Source organism: Mytilus galloprovincialis, chromosome 13 (assembly GCF_965363235.1).
Source record: "Mytilus galloprovincialis chromosome 13, xbMytGall1.hap1.1, whole genome shotgun sequence".
NCBI classification, from domain to species: Eukaryota; Metazoa; Mollusca; class Bivalvia; order Mytilida; family Mytilidae; genus Mytilus; species Mytilus galloprovincialis.
This window is the reverse complement of record NC_134850.1, coordinates 29,024,284-29,048,431: the sequence shown is the minus strand read 5'-3', so window position 1 is coordinate 29,048,431 and position 24,148 is coordinate 29,024,284. Positions and strand designations below refer to the sequence as shown.

Sequence of the window (24,148 nt, the reverse complement as noted above, 5' to 3'; positions counted from 1 at the left end):
CACCCTTGGTTGTGTCAACAGTTGAATTTTTCGCTCTTTTCAGTTATCGATCATTACTTGATCTACTTCCTCAAGCTGAGCACAAGCTTTTATTATAATTCGGTCTTGACGTCATACTTATATGATCGAATAGAATCGATGAAAAAGTCCCAATCTGTTGCTTTTCATATCATTAAAGATTTTTTCCGTTTTCGTATCGTTTAAGACTGTATTCGATTGTGTGTTATTTGACCTTCGACTTATGTATTGAACAGGGATTAAGTATTGCAACAGCCGGTCCCACAGCTCATACAAATATATATAAGAATTTTGTCAACATAATGTTGGCATCCTAGTTTTGTCATAAAGGTGTCAAATCGGATATAATCACTGAAATCTCTGAAGAGGAAATGTGGTTTTTATATTTATTTACATTATGTACCATATGGTGCTTTACAGAAACTGGTCAAATTATATTTGTTCGTATGTTAAATTAACTGAAAATTATTATTGATCAATGTGTATTTGATGTTTGTTGTTATTTTACAATAAACTTATATTAAAAATAGTTAGAACATTTGGAGGTTATTACTCTTATGTTTTCATCTTTTTATGTGTGAGCATATGTACGTATTGGAAAAAGAAAACTGACATTTACTTTTATATGTGCAACAAATTGCGGATTAATTCTACTTTTGTTTTTAAATCTGCAATGGAATTTGCAACGATAAAATTCATAAATCATACTTAAAAATGAGTAAGAAAATGGTAGTGTCTTTTGTACTTTAAGTGAATCCTATTTGTTAGATATTCAGTAAAGGAAAAAAATGGAGGAAAACTGTACTGTGCATCGTATACTATTCTATATAGATGGATGTATCGATGACCAGGAACTGGCTGGAGTTATGCTTGGGGTGTTTAGTGCTGCCCTCTGGACACTTGTACATATATCGTAAGTAACAGCTATATATATTCAAAAACAATGACCTATGTAGATTCGCTTTGGCGTTGAGGACATTAAATGGTACCAATATTATTGAAACCGGTGACTATTTCGACGAAAATGCACCATAACATAAATTCGCGCCAAAATATCAGGATTTTCGAAGAGAACACAAGTTATCAATATTTAGTTTTCATGCTATGTAGTGTTATGTGTTTTCGTCGTTACACTTATTTTGTTGGAATTGTGTTGTGAAAATCAAAAGTGAAGTATCCAATAGATTTATAATGTCGTGTGGACCGTGTTCTTAAGCAAACGTATAACACCTTTTGCTTTTCTATAAATACAATTCATATTTCCATACCAGATATAGTTCCTGGAATGGAAGCAGTCTTCAACCAGCGGTATCGACTTATTAAAAATATATTAGCAATAAGAAAGACTTAAGTTCAGATATATGTGAACAACAAACATACCGGTTCTGATGCAAGATACCAGCATTTCGGCAATTCGAATTTCCTGTGTGATGTTCAGAGTTTTGATATTTTGGTTAGAAAAGTTTTTTGCCTTTAAAACAAAATTGAGAGCTCATAATAGAGGGGCGAAAGATACCAGAGGAACATTCAAGCTCATAAATCGAAAATAAACTGACAACGCCATGGCTAAACAATAACAGACAAACAGAAACACAAAAAGTATACAAAAGTGACAAAACACAAGATAAAAAAATAAAGACTTAGCAACACAAAACCACACCAAAACCTGGGGGGGGGGTGATCTACTCTTCAAATAATAAACCAACCTCAGTTAAAAATTTATATAACAATACAAAGAAGATGACTGTTTAACCTTGTATTTACTTTTCAAACTGTTGTGATCAATGCGTGTACCATTTGTTCTCTCTGTTGGACTTTTCATTACAAATGGGATGTCAAGAAAATATGTTCACATAGGCCTCATTTGTTGTTAAACATAATATTTTCCATGGGTAGCCTTTTTAAGTTGTCATATTTATTTTAGTGCTTTGATAATTGATATATTTCTTCTAAAGTAAGGATAAGGATTCGTAATTAAATGAAAACTATTATGGAGTTACCATTTGATTTTATTGTGGGGCTATGATGAAATTTGAAATCAAATGGTAGCACCCATCATAGTTTTCATTCTCTCTCAATTGTAACACGTTACATCGTATTTTTTTCTTTTCAGATTCTACACAAACCAGCGTCGGACAATGAAAATCAACCGATATGTTATGTCATCCATAATGCTACATATGATTGCAGATGGTCTAAGCTGTATTGGCGCCATATTAGCTCAACAAAAATCATTACAGGTTAAGCATTTAGTTAGCATATAAATCTTAAACTAATTCAGAAAAACAAATTATATTGACTATTTCTATATTGACCCGATATTATCAACAGTAACAAAAAGGAATATAAAACGTGTTTTTCATCTACTATTTTTGACGTCATATACAGCAATAAACTTCCCGTCAAACGATACGTAAAGTTGTCTTGCCTTTTTACGAAAATGGAGCGCGTACGGCTTAACGAGTCCATCCGATTTACTCAGTATGATACGTAAGAGTTCGCCATTCAGAGAAAGCTGATGAATATCATTGGAATCCCTCCCAGCTACATAAATGTTATCATTGTAATCGGTCGTTATGCCTTCGGAACAATCCATATCTTCACTTTCATACTTGAAAATCTCTCCTCCATCAATGGTCACACCATAAACCTTGTACGTATCACTATAAACAATCGTTCCGTTAATGCAGGCATGAATATACCATATTCTTCCGCCATTGACTGGAACAGTATGTTTAAGGTTTCCGCTAGCATCTAAGACTTTAAAGCAACCATCGCAACCGATGATGAGCTGATTGCTCACGTTGGTGATTCCTGCGCACCATGTTCCAACATTAGCCGTTTTTGCCGGAGCAAATGTCATGATATTGATGAATTGTATAGCTTTAATTTCTGGAAGTGTAACGACGGCACTTTGAGTTCCCATGAGTAAAGTTATTCCCCATGGTCTTGTGTTAAGTGGCACTTCTTTAATTTTTCTACCATAATCATCATACAGGTAAAGGTGGTTATCGTTCCTGTTGCAGACGAGAATTTTGTTTGTGGTCGGAATATATTGAATGCCTGTAATCCATACATAATCGAGATTTTTTCTCGTTTTCGGTACCTCAATTTTCTTTTTCAAGCGGAAATTTTCAGGTTTTAGTGTTTTATTTGTTCCCATGGTTGTTCGAGAGAATTTTGTCCGATTCGTTAATCTACTCAACGGTAATGGCGGTAAAGCTGAACCGTCTCGCATGCGCAACCTGTTCATATCTAGCGGGAAATACTTCAGAGGCATCGGCTCATCGGTCGGCATAGCAACCTTGGACTGTGTGGTTGTGACATTGATGTATCCGAATGATTTGATACTGCCGAGTATGTTTTCAGTTTCGTGATAGGATATATGATATCGTTGGGATTGTCTCTGATTTTCATTCACGAAAACTTCCTGACCTTTCCGAACGTCTCTATACTTCTGTGACATCAAAAACAAGTTCATATCGGAACCCATCGCTATCATTGTTTCGATATTTTTCGTCCAGAGTTTGTTTGTTTCTTGCTGCTCTAGGATGTCATTGTGTTGACGCTTTAGTTGGAGTGTTTTTTGGAAGACAATGCTAGACACTTCTTCTTGAATTTGTTCATGTAACGCCTCTATGTGTTTAATCAATCTGTCTCGAACTGTCGATATCTTCTCCTTTACGAGTTTTTCCGATTGTTCAATGTCCGATATGTTTTCTAGTCTATCTTCAGCAAGTCGTTGTAACATTTCTCGCATACTTTCAAGACTTTCGAGCGTTTGTTTTAGATGTAGAGATTTCTTGAAGTTTTGTGCGGCATCTTCTATCGGCAGCATTTTTAAACAGCCTCGATGATTTTCGGTCATGCATAATCGACACAGAGCCATATCGTGATTGATACAATACAAATCTATCGATCGATCGTGCTTATTGCAATGGATCGGATGTAACGCTATTTCCGGTTTCAGTTTTAGATATTCGTCGATGGAAATAACAGAATGACTTGTGGTTGTTTTCATTTTTTCATGACATTTTCGACAGTCATGACATAAATTTTCGGAACATTCACCGCACCACCAGTAAGCAAGATCGGACATTTCTACTCGCTTGCAGGCGTCGCACTCGATTTTTTCTTGACCCATCTCTGAAAAATTAATGCAGATTTGTTTTTATATTATTGTTTTTTTTTCTTCTAAATAACAGAGTAAACTACACAAGACGTTGATATAAGAGAACTCGTGGTTACCGAGGCTAGTTAAAAGCCAATTATGAATAATCATGTTCTTCCAGACTAAAGTATCAATCAGTATACCGCTAACGAATTTAGTGTAAAGACGTTAATACATGCATGGATTTATAGATATAAAACAATTGAAACAATTAGTCTTTTCAACTTTTTAAAATATCTGTTGACCTCCAATCAAAAATGATGTCGTTTCTTTATTTTCAACTGTAAAGATCAGTTGGAAATGTTATACTCAACAGATTGGTACAAAGCACAAAAACAGCTAGCATTAAAACACAAGACACAAAACATGGACATAACAGTTCTCGCAGTTATTGGGAGCTAGTTAAAAACCAATTTCAACTAATAAACAAATCAAGTTTTCCAGACTAAAATATCATTCAGTACACAATCAACTGATTTAGTGTAACGACGTCATAATATGCATATATTTTTGATATCAGACGATGATTGAAACCAGTAAACCGACTTACGAACCTTCAAATGAAATGTTGTCTGATTTTTAATTTTGTTTTGTTTTTGCCTATTAAATTATATTGCAATTTTGTATCTTTCTAACTGGCATATCTTTTTCATTTTTATACATAATTTAACTTGTATACATGCTATTGCAAAAGTAAAACCTGTTTCAGTTTTTAAGTCAATTGGTTATTTTTCTCGAGATGGTAGATTTAATCATGCAGGTTTCTTCGTGAAGTCTAAGTGAACATTTATCATTGTCATCCCTTAACCCAAGTTCCAGCATTTTATACAGAAAATATCTTATTGCAGTTTCATGAGAGTCCTACCTGTTTTATTAATATTTATCCAATTTAATATAATCAATCAAATCAACTTAAAATGGTTGTAAGTGGTATCCACGGTGTGTCGTTCTGCTCTTGATTTCACTTTGTGTAATGCAACTAGAGCTTTTCATTTAATTAAGCAATCCTTTTAGTTCGAACAAAAATATTTGTATCAATTTACTTTTCTGTATTGTTTTGTTTCTTTTTCATTTGTTTCAATTGTTTTAATTAATACATACCTTTAAATGACCATATAAACCGACAGGTAAAATGACTTTACACAATTCTGTATTAAACTGTTTGGTTGTAATTTGATCATGAAAATGTTAAACATGTAGTAAAATTTGAATATATTAAGTGCACTAGGAAGTCCTTCAATAACATAGGCCAATATGTAGACTTAAGATTTTCATGCATTTTCTGGAAATATTTTGATAAAGATAATTTTTGCTCTTGCAAAAAAATCTTAGTTTGCCTAGAAAGATGATATACACAAAATAATTAATAAAATATTTTAACATTTTGTCAATTATAATTCAACAGAACGAAAGAAAGAAATGTTTGAAAGAAGGCAAGGTTTGCGTAAAGTTCTAACTTCATACAGATATGTGAATTGTGCACAATAAACTTATACTTAGTATTCATATATTCCTTAAGAAATGTTTATTGTGTATTGCATGACATGTTCCATTTTGCTCAACTTATTCAATAGCGGTTAGATAAAGCTTGCTGATTTGTGCAGGGTCCATTTCAGTGAAGAAAAAACTGTTTGCAACATCTCAAAACCCGTCATTATGATAATTAACCTTTTCGATTAGGCCTTACATGTGGTGGGTCTACAAATGTGTACTAGTTTATTTATTGATATCTGAGTGTATAATTGTATTCTATATTCCAGGTTATATTTGCTTTATTTGGTACAGTAGTTAATGCAGCTATTGGTTTACACTGTTGGTGTTCTAGAACACCATCGAATGAAAATATTGGTAAGTAGGTAATATGTAAGCCGAACTCTTGATATTCTGATTAAGTTCATGTAGTGAATGGTTTTATGTGACATGTGTGCTAGACAACCCCATTCTTTCCTCGTCTGGGATTGGGGGAGTTGGTTGACAGTTAGGGAATCTCTGTTTCACGACGACGGATAAGATCCAGTTGTAACCACAATCCTGTACTCTTTTCTCCGAATTTGACTTATCACTGGGTTTGTACTTACCTTAGCAACATGTCGAGTGTCACATGTGGAGCAGGATCTACTTACCCTTTCTAGAGCACCTGAGATCATTCCCGGTTTTTGATGGGGTTCGTGTTTCTCAGTCTTCAGTTTTCTATGTTTTGTTTTGTATACTGTTGTTAGTCTTTTGGTCTTTCCCTTTTTTTGTTTTTTTGCCATGCAAAACACGGCGTTGTTTCATTATCGATTTATGAGATTAAACGTCCCTTTGGCATCTTTCGCCTCACTTCAAAGATTTTACAGTTTACAAAACATTACATCAATTTTTTAACATACAAATTGGGTGACCAATTAGTATTGTGTGCTAATGTATGAACAAGAAATGAAGCGGAATTATGACAGCGAATAATTGGGAATTTGTTGAGGCTTATATGTGTCTCTCGCTGGTTAACTTTAAGTGCCGACCCTTATATGTGAACCGAATCAAAATTAAACTTTCGTATTAGTGTGACAATCTGTAAAACATATTTTTTTCGCCGAATTATGATTGCAACAGTTAACATGTTGAACAGATGTGGTTAATTTTGTATAACTGGGCCTTGTTCAATAGTTTTCTATAGTCTAGCAACCCTCTATCCAAAATAGTGCTATGAAGTAAAAGCTAAGGACTATTATACCATTTGAGAGATATGTACTCCATATGCATGCAAGTGTTGCTGCACTGCTGCGCTATTTGAATTTAGACTGAATTTTTCAATCAGCATAAACTTTTGACTATCAGGTACACTTGTACTTTGGAATAAACATGCACGTTCTGTTTAGATATTCGTTTGGTTTTTTTGTGCGTCTTTAAATTGAAAACATTGAATAGATTACTGTCAAAACAAACATAAAATAATTCAATAATACACGACAGCTCGAACCGCACAAAGAAAATACAGTACGTGTGTACTTGTTTCTCTGTGCCAAGAGATTGTGATCCTTCGTGCTAAGACTCAGTGACAATCTCAATTTCACTCGGAACAAAAATGTCTTATTCTCTAAGTAGTGTTTATTAAGCTTTATATTTATAAAACAATTAAACAGCTGCGCCATGAGCGCATGATACGCCCGACGTTTTGTGTAGAAGTTTTATGCAATAATCATAAATAGTTTCTGAGAAAGTTTTACCTTGTTGAGGCTAGTTTTTTGGTGGAGTTCGTGTTGTTTATTCTTTAGTTTTCTAAGTTGTGTCATGTGTGTTGTTGTTTGTTTGTCTTTTTCATTTTTAGCCATGGCGTTGTCAGTTTGTTTTAGATTTATGAGTTTGACTGTCCCTCTGGTATCTTTCGTCCCTCTTTTAAGCAATAACCATATACTGTTTTTGAGACACGGCGGGACATGTTACCCCCCCCCCTTCCTGTGTTTTTTTTTTTACAAAAAACTAAATATCAACAAAAAGTATACAGATCTTCAGATTAATATAACAAAGAAGTATCTAAAGATTTTAGCAATAATCATAAATTGTTTTTGAGATACGGCGCGACATGGTTTAGAGCAATAATCCTAAATCGTCTTTGAGATACGGCGCGACATGTAAAAAAACCCTCCCCCTATTTTACAAAATACTAGTACTCATTAACTAAAAATTTAATTTTGAATCATCACCAAAAAGTATACAGATATTAGAATTAATATAACTAAGAAGTGTGTAAAAATTTAAGCAAAAATCAAGAATCGTTTTTGAGATACAGTGCGACATGTGAAAAAAAACACACCCCTGTTTTAGTTACAAAGTGCCGTAACTAAAAAAGTTTTAATCTTATTTTCATCAAAAAGTATACAGATCATTTGACCATCATTAGAAACAACTATGTTAAGTTTCATGAAATTTGGATAATTCGTTCTCAAGGTACGATGCGATATGTTTACGCCGGACAGACAGACGGACAGACGGACAGACAGACGGCACGACGGACAGACGGACGGACGCCGGACATTTGTATACCATAATACGTCCCGTCAAAATTTTGACGGGCGTATAAAAACTGGAGTTAGATAATGCAAAACTTCAATCTGGTTTTTTTAGTCTGGGTTACTGTCTCATTGACGTTTACCCCACATATTCAAACTGCCTGGGTGGTCTCGTTGCAGCGTCGTGTTCGTCTCAAGTGCGGGAGGTCGTGGACTCGAACTCCGGTCTGGTCAACCACACTTGAAAATTGGTATTTGCTGCTTCTCCGCTTAGCACGTGGCATTAAGGAGTAAGAGAAAATCAAAGTGCTGGATAGCACCTCTGGAAAGTTTGCAACTGTATAAGCGTATTATTTCAAATAGGTCACGAAGGTTATAGACGTGTATTATTTCAAATATGTATTTAATCACAGTTTTGATTTTTCAAACTAAACCATTGTCTTGCCAGCAATTTCCAAAATTCACTTTTTATGCGCCATTTATGGGAATTATGTTTTCTGGTCTGTGCGTCCGTTCGTCCGTCCATTCATCTGTCTGTCCCATGCAGGTTAAAGTTTTTGGTCGAGGTAGTTTTTGATGAAGTTAAAGTCCAATCAATTTGAAACTTAGTACACACTAGAACCCACCCGTGATATCTTGGGTCCGTGACTGAATTAAAGTATATAACTATGCGTAAGTCTTATTTTAGTATGCCGATTATAGGAGCACAGTTTTCTCTGCTTTCAAAATCTTTCTGTTTGAACCCGTCGACCTGGAACTTATCAATTATTGGCAATATTAATTACTGCTGACAAATTGGACCTCGTTATTTTAGTATTAAAGATGTTCCCTATGATTTAATCTTTCTAATTCAAATGCCAAATTACAGTTTTTACTCCATTTTCACGGTCCACTGAACATAGAAAATGATAGTGCAGATGTGGCATGGTGTACGATGGACACATTCTTGTTTATACTTCTAAATCTAAAAGACCGTTTTTAGGTTCACCTATATAACCGAAGAAAGCTACACGTCAAACTTATATATATGGGTATATATACTTGATAGGGACTATACTGAAAATTTCACCCTTTTACATCTAGAATAATAAAAGTGATGCCAAAGCTGGACTTGTGTTTTGTGGTTATAAGCGTTGCGTATAAGTTTCATAAAATTTGGTTCAGGCAAACTAAAGTAAGAGAACAGAAATTAATTTTGGGATGTATTGCTGTACGTAGAAGTAAGGGACGTACATACTTACAGAAAAGTTTATATACACTAACTAGATTCATACAACGTTGATCTTAGGTGCTTATAACCCTACAACACATTTTAGTTGATGCTGTGTAATTACCATTCAGCCAATGTTATTTGAATTTTTTGTTTTAAGCCATTTATTTGATATACTAGTAATCATTGCATCAGTCTTAGGACGACACATTGTTAATTATACATATAGGTCAATCTTAAAGAATCATACTGCCCCAGGAATAAAGTGTGAGGATAAAAGTTCTGGATCCGCTACTGCATTGTTAAGCACTAAGAAAGTCATTTTGCTAGTACATGGAAAAATGTTATTAAATCATTTTTTACAGCACTTGTCTTTAGCTTGATCTCAATTTTGATACACTGAACTGTAATATTCTAAGAAGTAGATGATGACTCGGTTACTTTTAAATTATACGGATGCTATGATACTAATTGTCATTAAAACACAGTGGCGGATCCAGATATTTTCATAAGAGGGGGCCCACTGACTGACCTAAAGGGGGGGGGGGCGCTCCAGTCACGCATCAGTGATTCCCTATATAAGCAACCAATTTTTTTCCAAAAAAGGGGGGCCGGGCCCCCTGCCACCCCTAAATCCGCCTCTGAAACGTTTTTCTGTTGTCTGTTGTCCGTTTGATACACTTGAGCATGCTGAACATGTGAACGTCCTCATATCCACATTGGAATGTGAAACAGTTAGTATTTTAAAAATAACAGAAGTTTTCAAATTTTTCAACTTTCAGATCGATGTTAGTTCTGACAAAAACAATTCACTTTTCTATTAAAGCCGGTATTTACCTTTACATGTTCTTGGCGTGAAACATAAGTCATATAATTATCGATTATTTTATATTATATCACCTGTGTATTGTTAAATAAATCAAACCATTATCACTTGTCAATTATCCGACAACTTCGTCAAATATTAACTTGTTCTCGCATACCGGACTCTTTCGATATTCTGGGGCTTTTACTTATTCAATAATAAACAGTTGTAAATATCGTACATAGTAAAAAAATAGTGCGGGAAAATGTTCATTCATGAAATATTCATGAATGAAACACTGTCTCGCGTAGATTTCTTTTGATTTTCTCTTCAGCCAATGGCCTATCCGCGAAGTACAGTGTTTGTGATACTTATTTGCAAAATGAAGTTAAATTCATCTGAATTGTCGGTGAACATTCATTCCTTTTTTATTCAAGCTGTAATCTTTTCAAAAGAGTAGCAACTCAAAATATCCAAAAATCAGAATTCGAACACTAGTACTACATTATCTTGGAGCAGAACATTGAGATAGTCTGTCTCACTAGGAGTTGAGGCCGACGCCTATGGAAAGTAGCTATAGCAAGCTATAGCAAACTTTCCAAAAATGGTCACAGTCAGAATAACGTGCACGGGTAAGGTAACATATTATGTTCCTGTCTTCTGTTGCCGTATGAACTAGCACGTTAAAAATCCGGCTAAATATCGGTTTAGAACAAAGTAGGGTTCATACCCTTATCGAATTAACATGTTCTCGTCCTGAACATACATTTAATTTGCCACTGAACGTTTAACAACCATCCATCCATTCTTTGAATGATACAAGGCAATGTATTTTCCATATGCAATGAAATTGGATACACTGTACCGAGGCAAATAATTGTCCTATTGGTCTAATTTTTACAGCGTATTATTTTCTCATCGAAACCATTGATTTAAGACAAAAACGCAAAAAAGGGTGTGTTTATATTTTGATCATGTGACACTTTTTTTTTACAGGTGCTGACCTTAAGGGAACGAAACGGAAGCCTGTAACAGAAAAATATCATTGTTTGTGTTCAGCCTTCTTTTTGACATTGTGTTTAATGTTTATTACCATGTGTGTCGCACAATACCTTACCATATCTGATGATAAAATCGTATATGAAAGTTCTGCAAAGGTGAGATAACGTAGTATTTGAGCATAGGTGTTCCTATATATATAGGTGTTCAAAAGTTTAGGTTAAAAATTATTCAAACATGCCGTAAGTCGAAAAGTCCAAATGGGTCCAAATGGGTTGTCCTTAAAGTATCTCTTCCGAAATATTAGGTCTTCAGTGCTTTTAACTTCGTGCTTTAACTGACCTCTTTAAAACCTTTTTGATTCGAGCGTTACTAATGAGTCTTTTGAAGACGAAACACAATATTAAGCCTGGTATATATGATGAGGTTTTTTAGAATTACTTTTTGTTCCTTTCCAAAACCTTTGAACCTTTTCATACTAAGACTATACTTTACTTTGCTGTTTACTGTTCTTTCTGATTGTAACATATAGTTTTATTGTATAAGATACCATGTTTTAATTTCTTCATTTTATTATGTTAACAAAAATGAATTGTTTTTTTGTTTTGTTTTTGTTTTAAATAAATCCCTTAGAAGATTAGCAACATTATGAATTAACACCTAATTTGTATCCTAATGTACATAGTTTAAATATGAATGAAAGCAGTTGTGGATTATATTATATGAGTCTAGAACATGTTGTGAACCGAATATATAAAAGATATACCATAGCTCTTTTTCCTCTTTATGTACTAGTTTTTTGTATTGGATAGTTTATGATTTATAATACTTACGTAATTTATTTTTTTCAGCTGCAGCCTTACATGCACACTATAGTAATTGTTGGATATATTTTGGGCAGTATTGGTGCCGTATCTTACTGGTTTTCTAAGTTTTACGAAATTGTGGAATCGGTAAGTATGAATTCGAATTGCATTTGTTAGTATCGAAAAGAATCCAGACTCTTACTGAATGCGATAGATGTATTCAGAGTTAAAATGTAAGAACGCAGACATGACAACTGGGACAGAAATAGGAAAAGTTGTATGGATTATATATGCTTACTATTTGGATTCTATTGAGATCACCCAGGGTTTCTTGTTGGGTTTGTATTACTCAATCTTTGGTTTTCTATTTTGTGTTTTGTAAACAGTTGTTTGTTTTCGTCGTTTTTTATTTGCAAATAGCATTGTCCGTTCGTTTTCGAATTTAGAGTTTGACAATTCCTTTTGTATCTTCCTTCTCGCATAACTTTGCATACCGTATAGTCGGCTATAAAAGGCCCGACATGAAAAATATTAAACAATGCAAATATAGAAGACTGACTGTCTAATTTATAAAAAAAAAACAATTTTAAGAGACAACAAATATGGCGGACATGAACAAACGACAACCAATTAACTACATTAATCCATTTATCAGTAAAAGACGGTAAATTTTTATGAAAAGATTTTTTTCTTCAGATCCTATTTTGGTTTGCCTTGAATAAGTTGTTCACCGGTTTTCTTACATTCCATGGAACCCGAGGGCATTGATTTAAAGACAAATTTACGATTGTATTTAAATGTTAGGTGCATACAAATATGTGAATAAAAACACGAAAAATTAATAAAACATTTTCAAACCTTGTATAAGACAGTTTAACTTAATCATAATAAATACGATATGTAAATGTTATTCTGATTTAAAAAAAAAACTGTGACACGTTTGAGGCAGTGAGAAATCTAGACCACGTGAGCTAGTCGGTAAGATAACCAGTGCACAAAGACGAGTCGTTGTGTGAACCAGCGAAAAAGCAAGAGTCGTTGTGAGAACCAGCGAAAATGCAAGAGTCGTTGTGAGAACCAGCGAAAAGGCAAGAGTCGTTGTGAGAACCAACGAAAAAGCAAGAGTCGAACAGAGAAGAGCATACAAGCAGGAGTCGGTGAGAGAAGAGCATACAAGCACGAGTCGGTGAGAGTATAAATAGAGATCACGAACACAAGCAAGAATCGGGGAGTTTACGAGAAAGAGCAATATCACGATTTGGGGAAAGTAGAATAGAGAGCACATACTGGAGTCGTGAGAAAACCAGTGCACAATTACGAGTCTATGAGAGAACCAGACCACAAGCTCGAGTCAGTGATACATGAAAAAGAGTGCATAAAAACGAATCGACGAGAGAAGCAAAACACATGAACGGGTCTGTGAAAGAACAAAAGCGAATCGATGAGAGTAGCAAAACTCATGCAAGGGTCTGCGAAAGAACAAAAGCACAAGTACGAGTCGTTGAGAGAACCAGATCGGAACCAGATAGAGTCGGCGAAATAACCAGAAAGAGCATAAGCAAGCATTGGTGAGAGAACCAGCGCACAAGCACGAATTGGTGAGAGTTTGAAGAGGGATCGTGATCACAGGCACGAGTCGGGAAGAGTACACTGGAGAGCATAATCACCAATTGGGGAAAGTAGAAGAGAGAGCACATACTCGAGTGGTGAGATAACCAGTGCATAAGCACGAGTCTGTGAGAGAAACATACCACACGAACGAGTCAGTGATATAATCGGAGAACAAAAACGATTCGATGAGAGAAGCAAAACACATGCACGGGTCTGTGAAAGAACAAAAGCACAAGCAAGAGTCCGTGAGAGAACCAGATAGAGCACAATAAAGAATCGGCGAAATAACCAGAAAGAGCATAAGCAAGAATTGGTGTGAGAACCAGCACACAGGCACAGGTCTACGAGAGAACCAACGCAAAAGAACGAGTCGGTGAGAAAACCACAGCACAGACACGAGTTAATGAACCAGCAGACAGGTACGAGTGTGTGAGAGTCAGAGCGCAAACACAAATCGGAGAGAGAATCGGCGAACAAGAGCAAATCGCTGCATGTCATTTCTAAAACTTTAATTGGTTCTACTATGTACACTGCAGTGGATTTTGTAAATTATATTATTCTTTTAATAATATTGGTCAAGCTGAAACATATTGTAACAATAATTAAGTCTGATAATGAATAAACACATATAACCTCATGAATCCGGATTTTCAGTGAAACATGATTTTGCTTAAACTACAAATTAATCTATCAATTAGGAAAGTGATACCAGGAAAGTGCAGCTACTAAATTGAAAAATTGTTTATGTACATGTACATATCTTTTTACAATATGTTTGCAGTTAATTACCAAAAAAAATCCATTATCACGAAAACAGTTTATTTTTTTTTTATATTTCAAAATGATAAAATACTCACTAAGGATGGATGACAGGTGAGGATGAAGCATACAGAAAAAATATTCTTAAGTGATGCTAAAATTAATCGGTCAACACTTTGGGATGCTTTTTATGGCAAAAGGTATAGGAGAATAATGTTCGCTGTCTTCTTAAGTGATATAGATAATAAATTTACAACATGTATAGTGAAAAGTATTGCGCAATACAAATTTACGACTGTTTTAATTCGAGTGTCTCTTAGTCTGGTGAGTCGTATGGAGATGAAGCATGCGTCTTGAGTGAAAAATTATAACCCTGGTATCTCTTATGATATATTACTAGGTATTTCGACTGGATGCTTATCAACAATGTCAAACTGGACACTTTCTTTGACACTTGCTGTCAAGCTAGCTTTTAAAACTGATTGTGGAAAACCTTTTAACAACTGTTATTTCAAAGAAATTTGTTCCTTTAATAATTTGTCATTTGGGTGTATTTCATGCGATGTTTGTCTAAAGCATACACAACTATTATATGTACTCCTTTAATTACAGAATAGTGTAAAAGTCAAATACACTTTGCAAATTAGTTTTGAATATCTGCATTAACAATACATTGGTATCATTGGCAAATGTTGCAAAACCCCATTACCTTCTAAAAAGAGGGGCGAAAGATACCAGAGGGACATTCAAACTCATAGATCGAAAATAAACTGAAAACGCCATGGCTAAAAAATAAACTACAAACAGACAAATAATAGTACAAAAGACACACATAGAAAACTAACGTCTTAGCAACATGAACCCAACCAAAAACTAGGGATGATCTCAGGTGCTCCAGAAGGATAAGCAGATCCTGCTTCACATGTGTCACCTGTTGTGTTGCTTATGTTATTACAGTTACCGCTAAACAGTCTAATTCTGTGGGTCACATTCGTGAAAAGGGAACAGGATTGTAGTTACGACATAAGGAACATTAACCCCAACATATTATGTATGTGTGTGCCTGTCCCAAGTCAGGAGCCTGTAATTCAGTGGTTGTCGTTTGTTTATGTGTTACATATTGGTTTTTCGTTCATTTTTTTAAATAAATAAGGCCGTCATTTTGGTCTCTTGTGGACAGTTGTCTAATTGGCTATCATACCACATCTTCTTTTTTTATATATCCGATATCATCTGTGAAACGGATATGCCATAACGGTCAACCAACTGGTGAAGGCGGAACTCTTGGTTTTGTATATAGATTCCTTGTGAGGTTTTAGCCAATTCCTTATATGTATGCCTGTCCCAAGTCAGGAGCCTGTAAGTCAGTGGTTGTCGTTTGTTTATGTGTTATATATTTGTTTTTTTCGTTCATTATTTTTACATAAATAAGGCCGTTAGTTTTCTCGTTTGAATTGTTTTACATTGTCTTATCGGGGCCTTTTATAGCTGACTATGTGGTATGGGCTTTGCTCATTGTTGAAGGCCGTACGGTGACCTATAGTTGTTAATGTCTGTGTCATTTTGGTCTTTTGTGGATAGTTGTCTCATTGGAAATCATACCACATCTTCTTTTTTATATGCACTGCAATCTTTTCGTTTGATTTTAATTTAAAATGCCTGATACTATGTAAGTGCAGTTCCAATATAGCTTCCTATTCTTTCATGGACATGGAATAAAAATTGACGGAGAGCAGTAAAACAAAAAGTACATGGAAATACAAACGATAATATCATGACTGTAGCAAAAACATATATTAATGAGAATTAAAGGTTTTGAGTATTTTTAGAGATAATAACTGTTGAGCGTGCGTAATGTCTAGTTTGAACTGCGGAATTTTTTAAACACCCAAATGAAATTATAAAAAGAAGCTTTCAATTCTAAAATTAATATTGTATTAGTCCTTTCAATGTTTTTATTAGATCAACAAGTGTGGACACATATGAGTGTGGATAGTATGCTTGGATGTTTGACAGTGTCTTATGACAAAAGGGAGTTCTATGTTTTCCTATATGGTGCTATTAACTGTGTTGCACGATGACAACCAACCTGAGCATTAGGAGTATTGTTTATTTAATATTTAGTTTTTATGTTCAAAACGGGCATGGAAGAGACAGTAATTACATTAGTTACCAAATGATTATGATAGAATATGTTCCACATCTTTGATTTTGGATACATTTTGTAGCTAGGAGAGCAACACATAATAGGTTCATTTTTAGATCAATTATATTATTAGATCAAGGATTTATGTAGTAAGACTATATACTATACAAATCCTTGATTAGATAGACCTTTTTAAAATATGTCCACTCCCACTTTTGTCAATATCTACATATATACCTCTCTCAATATCTACATAAATACCTCTCTTGTGTATTTCATACAAGACCGTTGGAATTCAAATTTAGGAAATTGAAATTCGTTTTACATGTAGATCGTTCATTAAATTATACGGGGGTTTACCTAACATGATATTAAATATCATTTAACTCTTAAACCACGATTCTGACTATAAACGATCATTTATACTTAAAAAAATTGATTTAAAAGTTCAATGTATAATATTATCATATGTTTTGTCTCGAACTAAATGAGTGAAATTTCAGAAGAAAAAAAAAAGAAGAAATATACGAATTTGCAGAATTATTTACGAGGTGTGTTTGCTCTGACAGTGGAAATTGCTTTTTTGTTAATTACTGAATCATGTAACGTAAAAAATTAATAATTACACAAGTTTATAATAATTATTATGAATCATAAACGTTCGTCAACTGAAGTAAGGAGGGTCTGGAATGTGGGCCCTTCAATTTATAGCCATGTTTTCCTTTTCTTAATGAATTTTGATTATATTGATTTTTTTCTATTTATGCACCCCATTATTCAGAATTCTCAATTTTAGCATCCCATGATTCTCCGTTTATTATGATTTTTCTATTTTTTGGTAATATTAGCCCATTATTTCATATTTTTCAAACCCCAATCACAATAAGGCTATCAGTTTAAGATGTTTTAAAGATACCAAAAGGACATTCAACAGTGGCTGATCCAGCCATTTTAAAAAGGGGGTTCCCAACCCAGGACAAAGGGGGGGGGGGGGGGATTCCAACTATATGTCCCCATTCAAATGCATTGATCGGCCAAAAAAAAAAGGGGGGAATCCAACCCCCGGAACCCCCCCCCCCCTGGATCCGCCACTGTTCAAACTCATAAGTTGGAAATAAACTGACAATACCAGGGAGAAAAGTTAAACGATTAAACGACAAAGTATATTACAACAAATAAATAAACACAAAATACAAAATAAAAGCCCAAACAACACTAACCGCATACAAAAGTAGGAGCAATATCTGGTGCCCTGGAAGGTTAAGCAGATTCTGTTCATTATCAGAGGCGGATTTAGAGGGGGCCCAGGGGTGCCACCTTTTCTGGGGAAAATTTGGTTGCTTATATAGGTAATCACTGAAGCATGACCCGAGCGGGTCCGCTCTTAAGCATTCAGTGGGCCCCCACTTACGAAAATTTTTGGATCCGCCAGTGAATATGTGGAACCCATCATGTAAGAAACTGTGACATCTTCTGCTGTATTTCAATAACCTTTTTCAAACCCTTTATGGAATTTCAGGAAACCTGGAAAATTTTCCCTTATAATCATGAGCTACTCTCAATACCTGGATTTTTCCTATGTTCTATCGTATTTTACAAATCAATGCATTATTTTTGCATCAACAGTTAGGTAAAAACCGTATTTGAGTAAAGCCTTAATAACTTTTCCACCCAAGCTTTTGTTTGTTTGTTTGTTTATGCGTATATGTGCATATGTGTGTAATCGAGAGGAGAAATCAGTGAATAATTGTTTGCGTATTTACATACATGGTCTATCAGCAAAACATTAGTATATAAACTTATCATAGATACCAGGACTAAATTTAGTATACGCCAGACGCGCGTTTCGTCTACAAAAGACTAATCAGTGACGCTCGAATCCAAAAAAGTGAGAGAAAAAAAGGCCAAATAAAGTACGAAGTTGAAGAGCATTAAGGACCAAAATTCTTAAAAGTTTTTAAAAGTACCTACAGCTAAGGTAATCTATGCCTGAGGTAGAAAAGCCTTAGTAAACGGGCGTAATACTACTAAGAATATCTGAGATTAAGAGTTATACTACTTCAATTTCTGATTTCAGGAACCATGCATAGTTTAAGTTTGCCTATCATTTGAGAACGCCAAAGTGCATATGTTCCCCTTTCACGAATGTGACCTACTGAATAAAACTATTTACCGGGTTTGTAATAACATGAGCAAGACGACGTGTGCCACATGTGGAGCAGGATCTGCTAACCCTTTCGGAGCACCTGAGATCACTCCCAGGTTTTGGTGGGGTTCCCGGTGCTGGGTCATTAGTTTTCTATGTTGTGTCATTTGTACAATTATTTGTCGGTTTGTCCTTTTCTTTTATGACCATGGCGTTGTCAGTATATTTTCGATCTATGAGTTTGAATGTCCCTCTGGTATCTTTCGCACCTCTTTTATACACGTACTTGTGTATTGTTGATGTTGTTTACCATATAACATGTGTTATATTTCACATGATATTACTTAAAGATTCAATGCAGATATTCTTAACATTTCTAGTATCGACAAACCAGGCACAGAGGGGTGCATACATGTATGTATCTTACAGCTATAACAGGGGACACAACCTATCTGATAGGGGTATACATACAGATGTCGACTGTTGTATACATTATAAAGACATTACCATGGACTCTGGCGAGGTTAGTAACAAGTCTTGATATAAATGACAAAAGAAACATCACTTATATTCTCAACCTTTCAGTTCTTATATTGAAAATAATCAGGTTTTCTATATGAATTGTCCATTGTACAGCTATGTGAATTTTTCAAATACTATTTTAATAGACAATAACGTCTTTCAAGTGATATTTTACATTTGCTCTCTACAGCTTCAAAGAATATTTGAAATAAGTAATTTGAGATATTGGACTTGTCATTTCATCATATATCCTTATAAGCATAAAAAAATGTGCTACGATGCTTGAATCATCAATGTTCTAGAAAACTGATTTAAAACTTTTCAAAATTAACGAAATTGGAAAATTTCTTAAAATTACTGAATATCTACAGATGCTTGTGTACATTCGCTTTAATGTTGTTGTTTTTTTTTAATTTGTTTACACTCGCCTTAATTTTTATTGTTTATCATAAACTTGCTGTTTCTTACAGGTTGGGTTTGATTGGAATTCACTTTGGGGTATCCTTTGTACTAATACTATTACATTTACCCATGATTCCTTACAGTCATAGTATTGTCAATTGTAACACATATTAGTACTTAATAACTAAAATTGAGAATGGAAATTGGGAATGTGTCAAAGAGACAACAACCCGACCATAGAAAAAACAACAGCAGAAGGTCACCAACAGGTCTTCAATGTAGCGAGAAATTCCCGCACCGGAGGCGTCCTTCAGCTGGTCCCTAAACAAATAAATACTAGTTCAGTAACAACTATTTGGTAGAATGGTACTTTAAATTTTCATAGTATGATAATTTTCTTTTTTACTCCTACCGCATGGCTAGTTTAGCAATATCTCGAGTATTAATTTGATATCAAAAAAATATATATTCGAAAGGAATTTTAGATAGATGCTAACTGCTGGAAAATCTGCTTTAAGTCTAAGCTGGCCTCCTCTTACTGACAAAACTTCATTCTATGTTACCTTATTTCTGTAGGGAATGTTTCCTCTTCTTTCAAAACATGTTGTTTAAATGTGTTAGTTACTAGTATACAAAAGCGATAATAGAGTTGGTAATATAATATTCCTATGGTTAAGTGCAGTGCAAACTTTGAGAACAATGCAAAGTGGTCACTCCATTTCAGCTATCTTCTACATAGGTCAATTTTCTGTCACACATCAGTTTTACTTAATATAAAACAGATTATATTCCAAAGAAGTTGTTCCAGCAGTCAACAACAAACAGATGATAACATAACCTTGTTAAAAGAGTAAGTAATAGCTGAGATCAGTGCATATATAAGTAAAATGTGCCATAGCCTAATGATTCTCTATAATTGTGAATTTCGTGTACTAACAATCGATTTCTGATCTTTTGCTTAACTCTGTTGCTTAGATATTTTGATGTCAAGTTACGAAAATATACAGAAAACATTCTGACAAAGGTCTCCCATACATAAAAGAGTCAGGATAATTTGTGTTTGCTTGCTTTAAAACCTATTCTTTTACACAATTTCAAAAGAAAAAAATCGAAGAGGCAAATGATGATCTACAAAACACTTTTAAAAGACTTAGACTAAACTAAAGACAGAGGAACACGAACTCGAACAACAACGGAGTTGCGCTCAAGTGCTCAAAGGCCGGCTCAAAGGCCGTAAAGTAGAACCTGCATGTCGTGTGTTAAAAACAAACGAGGAACCAAAAATACAATTAAAATGCAAGAATGTGTAAAACTTTTATGCAAAATTGTTTTCGTTTTTCATTTTCATCACATACCAATCGTTGATTATTATTAAAAGTACATTGTTTAACTTTCAGGAACAGAAAATCAGACGAATCTGATTGGTCAGATGACAGTAGTACTGTTATCTGTGGAACATGTGATCTTCAGACCAGTGTCAAACATATCATCTGCAGAGAATCACCATTGTTTGACAAAGAAATTACACTTTATGAAAAAGGAGTTTCAGAAAAAGTATGTTCTGTTATATGGGAGATAACTTAGACTGTCACGATGTTAGTAAATAATAGTTGTTCTGTAATATTAATATATCCACTGGCATTTGTTCTTCATTAAAGAAATTAAGAGCATAGAGTAAATGTAAAAACAAGAACTGATATTTTGACATTGCTTACAACAAAGTTGCTAAGGGAGCCTCTGTTAAGTAGAACAAATATTCGTTTGACAAATGAACTAGCGAGGTCCTATAAAAGGTTTTGTAAGTATTTTTATTCCAATTTGTTATTCAGTTATAAGGACATGCACAAAACGTGTATCGTCTTGCACTTGTTAGTTACTTTTCAATACAGAAATTTTCTAGAAGTGATTCGAAGAGAAAGGGTAGTTCTCATGATATTTTCTAATCATTTTAAATTATTTTCTATTTTTCAATGCATCAAATTCATTTTCAGTAATCTATATGGATACATACAGTTTTACCCGAGACTCATATACACACTGGTACTATATACACATATGCTCAAAATGAATGTAAACACTGTATTACATTAGGTGCAAAACTGTGAACAAAACTAAAGATATACTCAAACGCCTTTGAAAGACATATTTTCGTTGTTAGTAGCAAAAAAATACCGAATAAACAGATAAATAAAGATATTTTTTATATCCAATTGAGGATCCATTTTAGGCACAATCAGTACATTTGATTTATTTATTAAACAATTACACTTGATTGAAGATGTTAAAATGAATAAATTATGACTAATATATTAAACACTGTTTTAGGTTTTTCGTGACAAGGGTGACAACCCAGCAATAAATAAAGATACAAATACAAATTTGGAATCGGCGTCTTCCGAGAGTCCAGAACTAGAGGTAATAGTGCACAGTGTTAATTTAAAACAGACGAACACTGCATGACAGCATCTTGGAGATTAAAAGTTTCAAATATTTTAATTCGGAATAATAAAAAGTAACAACATTTTATTTTTATGACGAAACATAAATTTATACTATATTTCTATGTCTGGATTTATTGATTGTAATCAATCTATACTCATTGACAAAAAATGATATGCAAACAGTCGATTTGAAATTTCAAAAAAACAAAATAAAACTATATGTGTATGAATATATTTGTTTCAGTAAACTTGTTTGTTTCAAGTTTAAGAGACAACACATTATAAAATCCCATGAAACATTATAATATGAGGGAGAAAAAATACATTAAGAAACAACAAAAAACCCTAAGGGACGACATCAAAAGTTCAATGAAGGATAAAAAACTTAATTCACATAGTTTTTTCACCGACCCCCACACCCCCCTTCTTAACTTAATTTGGGAAAAATTGATTGACCAATAGAGATATATGTAAAATCGATTTTAGATTAATAAAACTTGCAGCAATGTTGACCCCCACCCATAAACTATTTGATTTAAGTTTTTTTTATCCTACATCGATCTTTTGATGTCGTCCCTAATATATGCACATTATAGAAAGAACAAGTCAAAAAGCTGATATTGTTTTTAAAAAACCCGTCTTACTTCTTTCAGTGGGACTTTGAATGGTCATCAGACACAAAGAAACGGCAGTTTTCAAAAATGGATATTAACAAAGTGTCTCCTTATAATGGATATTATAAAGTGGTGGAATGGTTTAAAAAAAGTTGTGATATAGACAGTCAGTCTGACGTGGATGATTTCATTGATAATAATAACATATGTCACAAAACAGTTTCAAATTAAATGAATGTAAAATAATTAATCTGAATTTGTGTTTGTTATTATGGCGAAAATATATTTGCAGTAAGAAATTGAAGTTATTTCAAATACTTGCGCTTGACTGTTTGGTGTTGCTTAATTCCATTGTCAAAAACGTCCAGAATATTCATAACAATTTTTTTTAACAAAGTGGTCAACTGATAAAACGGCAGAAAATAGATACAACGATACTAGTATCTTGGGTAGGGGTTCGAATTTTGCCATATAATAGGACGCACAAATACAAATTATTGTAATGTTTTCTTACATTCTGAAAACTCGCATCCTTTTTTGTTCAATAACAGGTGCATTGGATTTAAAATCCTCATTCCAACAGACGTGGGTTGCGTATTTATTCAACAAAAACATCCAACATGGACACCCAACAGGGCAAGTATAATGATCAGGCGGAAGAAGTTGAGGTGTTCATACCCCAATAGTTCTATCACTCCTATGAGTGCCTACATAAATAAAGAAGTGTTCAAGTTGTAAATGGTGTCTCTCGGATAAGCATTGAGTCTTGTTATACCTGATTTATTTGTATGATGGCGAAGCACAACATTATTACACTACCTCAAACTCGAAGTATCTCACACTATTATGTTTTTCAAGGCTGGGACCCCTACAGTGCCGGTTTGAGTATCCTTTTCTTATATTTAGTTTCGATAACGCTACACTAATGGATTGATTGAAGATTACATTAAATACAAATACAAGGGTGTATCAGCAAATAAAATGGACTTTAACGGACCTAGGAATGTCATATATACTATCGTAACAAGCCCAAAATATCATTAAAATGCAGAAAATATACATAGATTCTGGCGATCATTTACCACTAACACATCAACAGCGCCTGCATATGGAGTATATATATCTCCCAGTGGCTACGATATTCCAGAGGTTGTACTTTCAATCATGATTTCTTTAGTACAGGGTTGCTGCTCGCAATGAAGCTTTTAAATCAAGAGAGTCCAACTTGTACAGTTTAAGTCATCTCTTCAAAATTTTTACAGATGCCATTACGAGTTAGTTGACCGTTATGGAATATCTGTTTCACTGATGATGACTGATATGTTACAATTTTCACATTATCTTGTCCGCTTTTTTCCGAATGTGATCTATCAAATAAGCTTACCAAAGAGTCTGTATTTACACACGTACAATGCGACAGGTGCCTTATGTGGAGCAGGATAAACTTACCTTCAGAATGACCCGAGATCACCCCCCCCCCCCCCCCCCCAATTTTGATGGGGTTTTTGT

General features: G+C 34.2%; 2 protein-coding genes across 2 annotated transcripts; one reads left to right on the top strand and one right to left on the bottom strand.

Moving 5' to 3' along the window:
• The first annotated feature begins 328 nt into the window (after nt 1-328).
• LOC143056575 (lysosomal amino acid transporter 1-like) lies at nt 329-22,889 on the top strand. The gene is made up of 11 exons (XM_076229677.1): nt 329-931; nt 2,132-2,258; nt 5,950-6,037; nt 11,190-11,350; nt 12,044-12,145; nt 19,041-19,183; nt 19,653-19,680; nt 20,367-20,434; nt 20,982-21,138; nt 21,910-21,999; nt 22,679-22,889. Exons 1-11 carry the CDS (start codon nt 807-809, stop codon nt 22,868-22,870), a joined length of 1,281 nt encoding a protein of 426 aa, XP_076085792.1. The 5' UTR covers nt 329-806; the 3' UTR covers nt 22,871-22,889.
• Nucleotides 2,259-5,129, bottom strand: LOC143056574 (uncharacterized). Its single transcript, XM_076229676.1, has 2 exons — nt 5,055-5,129; nt 2,259-4,164 (listed from the first exon to the last, which is right to left on the bottom strand). The coding sequence occupies exon 2, from the start codon at nt 4,160-4,162 to the stop codon at nt 2,378-2,380; it is 1,785 nt and encodes a 594-aa protein (XP_076085791.1). The 5' UTR covers nt 4,163-4,164; nt 5,055-5,129; the 3' UTR covers nt 2,259-2,377.
• Nucleotides 22,890-24,148: the final 1,259 nt, after the last annotated feature.